Source organism: Nicotiana attenuata, unplaced genomic scaffold, assembly GCF_001879085.1.
Source record: "Nicotiana attenuata strain UT unplaced genomic scaffold, NIATTr2, whole genome shotgun sequence".
Taxonomy (NCBI): domain Eukaryota; kingdom Viridiplantae; phylum Streptophyta; class Magnoliopsida; order Solanales; family Solanaceae; genus Nicotiana; species Nicotiana attenuata.
In genome coordinates, this window is record NW_017671373.1 from 280,304 (window position 1) to 291,892 (window position 11,589).

The 11,589-nt window shown below is 36.7% G+C and overlaps 1 protein-coding gene and 1 long non-coding RNA gene across 2 annotated transcripts; one reads left to right on the forward strand and one right to left on the reverse strand.

The window, feature by feature from the left end:
* Nucleotides 1–908: 908 nt before the first annotated feature.
* Nucleotides 909–1,283, reverse strand: LOC109207865 (uncharacterized mitochondrial protein AtMg00810-like). The gene has a single exon (XM_019370866.1). It carries the CDS (start codon nt 1,281–1,283, stop codon nt 909–911), a length of 375 nt encoding a protein of 124 aa, XP_019226411.1.
* Nucleotides 1,284–6,665: 5,382 nt separating this feature from the next.
* On the forward strand, nt 6,666–8,942 carry LOC109207877. Its single transcript, XR_002065071.1, has 2 exons — nt 6,666–7,110; nt 7,542–8,942. It is a non-coding gene; the product is annotated as an uncharacterized LOC109207877 (long non-coding RNA).
* The last annotated feature ends 2,647 nt before the right edge of the window (nt 8,943–11,589 follow it).

The following is an 11,589-nucleotide window of genomic DNA, read 5'->3' on the forward strand; positions in this document are numbered from 1 at the left end:
TATCACTTCTTCGAGTTGACAATCCGCCCGAATACCTTTGTCGATATTTATTTTACAATAGTCCCTCCTATGATGCAGTTCGATTGGATATATAAAATTTAAGAAATAAAAAAATATTCTTAAAATTTATAATCTTAAATACGGCATAATAGTTGTATAACTCAAAATATTTAAAATTTGTCAATTAAAATTTTGAACGGACTAATAAAGGAATAGTCTTATTCTTTTTGGAATGGAGGAAATATATGTTACGTTTTGATAAGTGCTAAAAGTTACAACGTTCGACATCAGGTATATACTAGGATACCAAGACTATTTGATTAAATTCTCTCATATATGATTTTATCTTATTTATACTGTTAAATTTATGGATCGAGCCATGTAAACCCTAGCTGAGAAGGAAAGCAATAGAAGAAGGAGATGAGCCGAAGTTAGAAATGCAGAAATCAATTCTGTTATTACTGTGTATACACTGTACAAACAACCCCTATTTATAGAAGATGGCTAACCGACTTTATACATCTAACTACCCGGAGTTAAATGGGCTAAACTACCCTTAGTTTGTTATACATTAAGTCACACCTCTCACAACACTCCCCCTCAAGCTAGGTGGTGTAAATACATCAAACACACCTAGCTTGAAGCTCAAGTACTCATGCTGAACTCTACTTAATCCCTTTGTCAACAAATCCGCGTGTTGTTCTCTTGTCCTAACATACTTGGTTGCAACTAGTCATTCCAATATCTTCTCTCTTATGAAATGACAATATATATCAATATGTTTTGTTCGTTCATGCATACTGGATTTGCTGCAGTCTGTATTGCTCCCTTTGCTGGCACAATAAATGTTCACATGCAACTGAACCTCAACTCCTATCTCCTTTATCAACCCCACTAGCCAAACCAATTCAGCAGTTGTGGCTGCCAAAACTTCTTGATACTGTTGTCTGCTTCTTAAACTTCCAAGACACCAACGAGCCACCTAGTTTGATCAAGAAACCTGTTACAGATCTTCTAGAGTGTTGGCATGCATCCCAATCTGCATCACAGAATGCCTCCAATGTGCCTATGGCTTTGCTGGACATCAATATGCCCTGCTCAAGATGGTTCTTGACATATTTAACAACTCTCATTACTACCTCCATGTGTGATCTCTTTCGTTGCTGGAGAAACTGACTTAGCATCTGCACACTGAATGCCAAGTCAGGCCTTGTCATAGTCAAATATAGCCGCTTGCGCATTAGTCTTTGGTAGACAGTTGGATCTGGTAGTAGTTCATCCATAGCATCACTTAAAGTACCAAGATGATCATTATACTCCTTGGTAGTCAACTTTGCATTCACTTCTAGATGGAGTAGCTACAGGCTTTGCTGCTCCAAATCCAAGTTCAGAGATAATCTCCAAAGCATATTTCTCTGATGCACAAGAATCCCATCTGCAGATCCGACAAACTCTATTCCTAGAAAGTACTTCAACTCTCCCAAGTCTTTCATTTTGAATGCCTGCTATAGTGCTTTCTTTGTCTCTTTAATTAGATATAGGTAGGTGCCAGTGACTTGCATGTCATCTACATACACCAGCACTATCATATGAACAAAGAGTGATCATATTGGCTCTGAGCAAAGCCAAACTGATACAAAGCTTCTGTGAGTTTCTTATTCCACTGTCTAGGGGCCTGTTTCTGTCCATATAAGGATTTATGAAGCATACAAGGCTCCTGTGAATTTCTCATTCCACTGGCTAGGGGCCTGTCTCAGGCCATATAAGGATTTATGAAGCATGCACACTGGTTGGGACTCCCCTTAGCTTCTGAATCCTGGTGGCAATAGCATATAAATCTCATCAAAGAGATCACCCTAAAGAAAAGCATTATGCATATCCATTTGATGAATATTCCACTTCTGAGCTGCAACTATTGATAGAACAATCCTCACAGTCACCATTTTCACTACAGATGAAAATGTTTCCTGATAATCAATCCCCTCCTACTGGCTGTACCCTTTAGCTACCAACCTGGACTTGAATCTCTCCACTTCACCTGATGCTTTGTATTTGACCTTATATACCCATTTACAGCCAATCAGAACCTTGCCTTTAGAAGAGAGACAATGTCCCAGATGTGAGTGCTTTCAAGTGCTTCGATCTCTGCCTTCATAGCATCTATCCATCTAGGATCTTAATTGGCTTCAGCACATGTAGCAGGTTCTGCAATAGAGGAGAAGGTTGTAAGATAAGTTTGGTATTTAGGAGACAAGCCATTGTAGGAGACATAGTTTGCAATAGCATATGGTACAGCCTCATGTACATTTAGTGATACAAAATCCTTTATCCAAATAAGAGGATTCTTTGGTCTAGAAGATCTTCTAACTTCTTCTTCTACAACTGAGGGGATAGCTGGCAGTTGCTAAGTAGATGGAACCTGCACTTGACCATGATCAGGACTGTCTCCAGTTGGATGAGCCAAGATTGATTCTCCTTCATTCTCACTTGTAGCATTATTGTCATGAACATTTTCATTTGTATCACTGGGCACACCTCCTATATCTGAGTGTGTCAACTCAACCTCATGCTCACTGTTGTGGTTTATATCATAAACTGTTGGGGTCCCTGATAGCTGAGTATAGTCTGCAAGTACATCTGATTGTAGGAAGATTGGTAAATATTTATTTCTTGTCTGTCTAAAAGGAAAGACAGTCTCTTTGAAGACAACGTCCCTGTTAACAAAGAAAGAATGATTAGTTAGTTTTAAGAGTACATATCCTTTCTGAGTTGCAGCATAGCCCATCAACACTGCTGGTATAGCTCTTGACATGAACTTGTCCTTTTCTTGAACTCCCTTGGCATAACATAAGCATCGTAGTACTCTGATATGTTGTAGTGAAGGTTTCCTTTTGTGCAACTTCTAGAAGGGTGACACTCCATTAGTGACTGAAGAAGGCATCCTGTTGATTATGTGTACTGCAGCTAGTACACAATGTCCCCAGTATTTCAGAGGTATATGAGCTTGAAATCTCATTACTCTAGCAACCTGTAAAATATGTCTGTGCTTCCTCTCAGCTACACCATTTTGCTGAGTAGTATATATACATGTTCTTTGATGAATCATTCCAAGATTGCTAAACACATCACTGCAAGTTGAATTCACAAATTCCAATCTATTGTCTGTCCTCATAATCTTAACACACTTGTTATGCTGTATTTTTACATAACACAAGAAGGATTTTAAGACCACACATACATCTGACTTATACTTCAGCAGAAATAACCCTGTCATTCTAGAGAAGTCATCCACCAAAGTTAGGAAGTATTTATTTCCATCAAATGTAGGCACTCTATAAGGACCCCATACATCTGCATGTATCAAATCATAATATTCTATGCTTTTAATGCTGCTGCTAGAAAAGGGAAGTCTAGTTTTTTAGCTAATGGAAATACATGACAATTATCCACAATTGTGACACAGTTCTGAGTATTAACAGGGAAAAACTTCTTTAATACTACAGAAGATACATGTCCCAGTCGCCTATGCCACAAGTCAATGTCCTACTTCTCCTTAGGTTCTGTTGTGTTCTTGACTGTTAGTGATATTTCTGGATTGCTCTTATTTGTGTGAGGGATCAACATATAAAGACCATCGTGTTCCTTACCAATCTCCTTCACCCTCCCACTGTAAAGATCCTGAAATAGGCAGAAATCAAGATAAAAAGCAACACAACATTGTAAGTCTTTAGTAGCCTTGGATATTGGGAGTAGATTATATCTGAATCTTGGGACATGTAGGACATTTTTGAGTAAACTTCTTGCTGAAATTGGACTAGTACCTGTGTGTGTAACATAGACTACATCTCTATTTGGCAGATATACTTTCTTAGGATTACCAGGTTTGATCTCTTCTGATTTAGATAACAGCTTTAAATCAGACACCATATGATTTGTAGGCCCTGTATCAATGATCCACTCCGTGGGCTTATTACTCACTAAGAAAACACAGTTAGTACCTGTTGTGTGTGCCATATTTGCTGAGGGAGCAGTCAAAGAGCTTTAGTTCAGCATTTGTAAAATCTGTTCATATTGTTTCTTAGTAAATGTGCATGCCACTGGCTGTCTTCCTAATGGCTGTCTCTTGAGGTTGATGGCTGCCTCTGCATTTGCACTCCAGACTGAAGTAAAGTCTGCATTTGTTGAGACTGATTCTGCACCTGCATAAATGGCTGTACCTGATTATAGAAGGTCTGATTTAGATTTTTAATACAAACATTATAGGCTGCATCCCCCTTTATTCTTAGACTTAAAACCTTATGGATAACCAACGATCTTCCAGCAATTCTCCTTATCGTGTCCTTCTTCTTACAGTAGTCACAATAGTCACAATAGTCACTATAGGTTCTCTTCTGCTCAGAATAATTTCTAAGCTGTTGAGAATTGTTTGGCTGAAAGTTATTAGGCTGAAAACTAGGTTGGAAACAACTAGATCTGGATGAATATAGGGCAATTGACTCATAACTTTCAGCTGGAAAAGTGATGTCAATCCTAAATTTCCTGCTGTGGCAGCTATAGATTTCTGATTTTCATTACTCATGATCGTGGAGAATGCCTGATTGACTATAGGTAAGGGATACATCAACAGTATTTGACTCCTTGCTTGAGCATAGGAGTCCTCCAATCCCATAAGGAATTTGTACAACTTCTGTCTCTTCATAAAAGCAACATAATCTCTGGACTTCTGACAATCACATGGAGTAGGGACTAAAGCTTCAAACTCATCTCAAAGGTCATTCATCTTAGTGTAATTACTACTAAAAAATCAGGTTTTAGCGACAGACAAATTCTGTAGCTAAACAGAAAAGTCCGTCGCTAATCTCATTTAGCGACGGATTAGCAACAGATTATCAAGAAATTCTGCTAGCTACGAGCGTTTTAGTGATAAATTAGCGACGACGTTCGTAGCTAATTCCAATTTTTTTGTAGTAAATAAACAGAAACAGATAATGTACCTTGATATAAGGTTGCAATATCCTTGTGTAGATTAAATGACCTAGATCCATCTACTTTGTCAAATTTCTCTCGCAAATCCTCCCAAACAGCCTGTGCACTAGCTCCAAATACCACTCCTCCAACGAGCTGTGAAGTAACAACATTCATCAACCATGAGAGTACTATTGCATTACACCTCTCCCATTGTTCCCATAGATTTTCACGATTTTTTTCCTTTTTCCATGTTCCTTCAACCAACCCTGGCTTATTTCTTCCTCGCAGAGCTATCCTAATAGATCTATTCCATATAGTATAATTGTCCATACCTGTTAATTAAAATGAAATCAATTGTGCTCCACTCGTATCTGCAGGTCCAAGGTATAATGGATGATTGTGAGGCAAATCAATTCTGAATTCCTCATTATCTAGAGTATTTCCAATTCCTGTATCTACACATGTGGCGGCATTAGATGTGGTGTTATCAACAGTATCTCCCATGGCTATTCTGCTTTAATTGACGAGGCTTCGATTCTTCGATTGATTTTTCCTGAATCTCACAATTTTACCAATGACGATGTGAATCGATGAATGAGACTAGTGATTCCTAGTCTTACTGCTCTGATACCATGTTAAATCTATGGATGGAGCTATGTAAACCCTACCTGAGAAGTACAACAATAGAAGAAGGAGATAAGCTGAAGTTAGAAACGCAACAATTAATTCTGTTATTACTGTGTATACGCTGTACAAACGACTCCTATTTATAGAAGATGGCTAACCGACCTTTATACATCTAACTGCCTAGAGTTAAATAGACTAAACTGCCCTTAGTTTGTTATACATTAAGTCACACCTCTCACAACATATACTATGCTGAGTGTATATGAAGGGATCCTGAAGAATTTATGTAAAGTTTTTGAAGTACCCATATATTGTCCATAAAGCATGTTAAATTGCGCATGATTGTGTTAGAAGTATAAAATATCTTGAATATGGTATATAAAAGTATCCAAGGAGGATAATAAATTTTTTGATCTACTATGCTATTGGTTAAGATTTCATGTTAATTAGATATACAATTAGATTACTAAAAGACCTAAGCTACTTCACCTAGCTAATAATGGATTGAAATTTTTGTTAGTATTGCTATACGATAAAATACTTTTATGTTATGTCATTGGCTCTACAAATTGAATGGATTTAGTACGCGCACTGTAAATACGTATATACTACAATTAGTTCAAGGTTAAAGTCAAGAGAAGAGACCAGGGGTGGAGCTAGAACACATGTGGTCAGCCGAATCCACTAGCTTTAATCCAAACCTATATTTATCTTAAGAAATTTATTGAATATATATAAATTACTAATTTTTAACTCGATAATTTAAATAGACTAGTATCCTGCCGGTAAATTTCAAATTCTGACTTCGCATTTACGGAAAAATGGTGACACATGAAGAAAGGGAGAGTTTTGGTAATTGTCGTGGTCATTTCTGGAGCCAGTTAACCAATTGTGAATAATGTAGGGTCAAGGGGGCATGGTGTCTGTTGCTATGCTTTTATGACTTTGTTTGTCCTTTCCTACACAGTACATACCCCCCCTCTCTCTCTCTTTCTTTCTCCATCCTTTATTTATTATCATCTCTATCCCCCTCCTCTTTCATTCATTCTCAACATCATAACAATTTTCTCTCCCCCTTTCTTTCCTTTCTTTCTCTCTTAGTTTCTTTCAAGATTCATAGGAGGAAGTTCTCTCAGTTGAGGGGAATGTTGTCTGGCTCGAGGTCACCAACTAGATCCATAAGCTCCATTTCATGTTTTTCTTAAAAAATATAAAGATACAGTTTTTTTTTTCATTAGAAAATTATACTAAAGATTAGTTGATTATATGAAAAGGGGTTATGGATCATGAGTCAGTGTTGTCGGACCAGGCTTCATTCCCCCCAATTGTTACTTCCTCTCTGGACAAAAATCAAAGCTTTGACATGAGACGAGTTTTGGCTTCTGAAAAAGGTAAGTTTTATTTATAAGATCTTGATATATATGAGACGAGTTTTTAGCTTTTGTAGGTAGTTTTGGACAAGAACAGATTGGTGTAATGATGAAGAATTTTGACTCATTCCACTTTCCTGCCACGGTAAATGCAGACGAGTTTATTGAGTAGTGTACTATTTTTAACCTTAAATCTGATTCTGCTTTTATTTTGCTTGTCATTTGTGCTTCCTTTTCTTGTGTCAGTTAACTCTCTCTGTTTGAGTTAGAGTTACTTATATCATTAGTCTGATTTTTCTCATGATGGCTTCTTGAATCTCTTCTGTCCGTTTCTGCTTTTTTCTTCTGTTTTAGATTTCTCTCTTTTTGCTATCATCATTATTATGAGGACCATTTTACTCATCATTTCTTATTTTAGGGTTTTACTTCCTAGTTCCCACATATGATATCTTACAAAGGAGAAATCATTGAGTTTATGCAAAAATACATTCATTTCAGTTTCTCATCTTATTTTGTTTCTTCTGATTTATTGTTTCCTTTTTTTCCCCCACTCATTTCTGCTTTTCTTGATGACAGACTCGGAGATATGCAGACTTTTATCTTATATTTTGTACAAGATCTTGTGACATCATCATATACAGAGAGTTATGCTAATAAAGTTTCTTCACATGAACAAAAAGCTACATTCCTCGTTTCTGTTTTACTTTTTGGGTTAAAACTTATACAAGTGTGAAAGAATATATTCATCCTAAGCTTTTTGTAAAGCTGGCGTAAGATTTTTCTATTTCCTGAAGAATGATCAGAGAATAATCTTCCAAATGTTTATACTCTTTATCATGGAGTAAGTTGTGAATGAGAAGCAAACTATGTTGGCAGACTCTCCAAAACAGTGGCCGCACCCGTATTGAATCCTATAGCTATGCAACATGCACCAAATGATATTTTCGAAGAATCCGAGCAATACCGTTGTTTTCTCTTATTGTGGATTACCTTATTACCTTGTTATTTTTATTCTGCTTTTATATGGCTTTTTGACTATATTCTCATTAATATGGTGCTTATATGCTTTCCTGAGCCGAGTTTCTATTGGAAACAACCTCTATTCTCACAAGGTAGGGGTAAGTCTGCGTACACAGTCTGTGTATGTTGTTGTTAATATAGGTTAAAACCCTCTTGCAGCAGTGACTTGTTTTACAACATTTTCTTAATATTTACATGTGACAGTGAATTATTGTTTACCCTATACATTACAAACAGTAAAGTTACTCAACTAGAGTGATTTTCTTTAATAAGAATAGTGTTGTACAATCAATATCAACCCTATTTGATGTGAAAAGAAGCTAAGGGCCTGTGATTGTTGTACAATTACATAATGGATCTGTGGATGAACTGGATTCAACATTGCATATGGCACTTTGGAAATTGAAGCTGAATTCTGTCGCTCTCTTGGCTCTATTACATTCTTGTGATCTGCTCCTTTTTTTTGATGGGATGTTTTTTGGTACTATATACTAGCATTATTCACTCACAATTTAAAAAAGAAAAAAAATTAATAGTTGGAATATTGAAAGATTTGAACGACTTTGGAAATCTCCAAATGGAATGAGAGTAGCTTTTCAAGTAAATTTTTTGTTTTTTCAACAACTCAAAATTTGCGTTTGCAAATTTAGTTTTTAAAAATTTAAAACAAGCACCACCTTGATACTTTTTGGAAAATCTGAGGTTTTTTAGAACATGTTCGAGTGCACTTATGTACAACAACAACAAACCCAGTTTAATCCCACAAAGTAGGGTTTGAGGGTAGAGTGTCGCAGACCTTCCGATAGACCCTGGCTCAAGATCGAGTGCACGTATGTAACTATTGAAAAATGAAGTGTGGTCTAATGAATTCAATGTAAGTTATCGCAGCTCCTATGTACATTGTTTTGGTGTTAAAGGATTTCTTGCATTTCAGCAATGAAGCTACGTTTACTTTTACCATTGTTGAAAATAACATTAATAGTGTTACATCTTTGTAAAACATGATACAAAAATGATGACTTCAAATGCTTAGCTTGTCCTCCTATGGATTTAGCAATGAAGCTACTTAAACTTTTTACATGTCGTGAAAATAACACTGATAGGGTTACATTTTAGCTAAAAATATTGGAAAAATGACGTCTTTAAATGCTTGGCCTTTCATGGATTTAATATGTGTCAAACAGAAAATAGCATCTAATTTTTTTTGGTTGGGTTGTCAAAGTTTGATCTTGTGATGCTGGTTGTATGATTTTATCAGATGTTTGAGGGTTGAAACTAAATTGAAATAAAACAAGAGAATACTTTAATTGAGGGCAAAGTTAGATCATTTCGCATGGTCCAGAGGCAAAAATCTTTTTCCTTTAAAGTACAACCCTCCTCAAAACACTATGGAATACGTACGGTTAGAGGTAGGGGCAAATTTAGGATGAAAAATAAAAAATAGATAAGCCAATAGGTTAATGAACTATGACTCTGATGACAACACGTGACAGACGAATGATATGATTCTCGAAGAGTTACATGACGATTATGTGATGATGCATCAAATAGGTGCAAGGGTGGATGATCTAGTAGGTCCTTGTATGGACTAATGTATTCCCCGCGAGAAGCTTTAAAGGAAATAGGAATGGATATCTATACGGGCTTCATGTGATTCAAAGCCATCCACTACGTGTTGCAAGTTCACAAGATGAATCAAATACAAAAGAGATATTTTTGAACCCTTCTCATTTAAAAGAAAAAAAAAGGAAAGAAAAGATACAATTGAGGGAAGAATGAAGAATTAGCTTTGGATTAGTAAGAGAGAAGTATATGAATTAAAAATTAGTGGGAAGTGAAATCCCTCGATAGAAATGCTGACAAAAACCTGGAAAAGAGTGACAGCCCCCTCTCATTGTGTCATCAATTTTTACTGAAGCTGAGGCATCATTTTCATATTATAGTATGCTAACATTTAATGCCTTTACTACTCAGGCTGGCCTTCACGCCATTCCTCTTTCAGTAGAGTCAACATCAATATATCAGCCCATAGCATCTATAATATTGGATCCCTACATTTATATGTATGTATGGTTTTTCACTTTACCCCCTGAGTTTCTGACCTCTACTTAATTAGACAATGATATTTCTCTCATTGTTTTCAAAAATTACTGCCAAGTTTTCTGGCTACTTATGTCAGCTTGACTCCAGCATGTCTGTGCTTTTTTCCTTTCCCTTTCACCACTAGAGTAGCCCCTTATTTTTCGCCCTCAATCCAGACAAATACGCACAAGTTAAATCTTGTTTCTCTTAGTTTTTAAATAAGTTTAATTAAGATATACCTGGAGTGTAAGTTCAGTGCTAAGCCGGGGTAGTGTGCGTGGATGTGAGGCTTGAATCACAGGTCATCCCAAGTAGAGGCAGCTTCAAGTACCTTGGTTCGGTTATCCAGGGGGGAGGGGAGATCGACGAGGATGTCACACATCGTATTAGGGTAGGATGGATGAAGTGGAGGTTAGCATCTGGAGTTTTGTGTGACAAGAGAGTGCCACCGATATATAAAGGCAAGTTCTATAAAGCGGTGGTTAGACCGACCATGATGTATGGGGCTGAGTGTTGGTCTGTTAAGAACTCACATATCCAAAAGATGAAAGTAGCAGAAATGAGGATGTTGAGGTGGATGTGCGGGCACACTAGGATGGATAAGATTAGGAATGATGATATTCGGGAGAAGGTGCATGTGGCTCCCATTGATAACAAGATGCAGAAGCGAGGCTCAGATGGTTCGGGCATGTTCAGGGGAGAAGCCCAGATGCTCCGGTAAGGAGGTGTGAGCGGCTCGTTGTGGAGGGAACGAGAAGAGGTAGAGGGCGGCCTAAGAAGTATTGTGGAGAGGTGATCGGGCAGGATGTGGCGAGGCTTCAGATTTCCGAGGACATGACACTTGATAGGAAGTTGTGGAGGTTGACGAAGCTTATGTGTAAAGGATTTTCTGCTCGTACTCTGTCAAATTCTAGTATAGTTTATGATATCGTCCCACGGAGATTGGACAATCTAAGCTACAGACTTGTAATATTTTGACTACTATTTGAGAGAACCAAATTGATGAGAGGTGTGTTTGAAATTATAAATTAAGACAAATTTCTTCTGAAAAGTTTATATTTAAAAAGAGTTGGGAATCGTTGAATTCACTTGATATATCATTACAATAAAATCTCAGGTTCATACGTATTTCTCTAAAGAATAATTGCTTATTGCTAATACAATTATATTTTTACACTAAGAAATAAATAAATAATTAACACTCCGCGAGGTTATGTCAATCATTTGATTTAAAACTAGTGACGATTAAACTGAAATATCTTGCCTGAATTGTGCTCAAGCGTAGTAATAACTTCGTGAGAATATTTTTACTAGAAAATCAATAATCTTGTCTTCAACAATTTCTCCGTGAGAATTAAAACTGAGGAAAGCAAGATTACAAGCTTGAAACAATAATCTTACTAAAAATTATTTTAACTCTAATATTTTGTGCTCAAGTGTAGTAAAAACTTCGTGAGAATATTTTTACTAGAAAATCAATAATCTTGCCTTCAACAATTCCTCCGTGAGAATTAAAACTGAG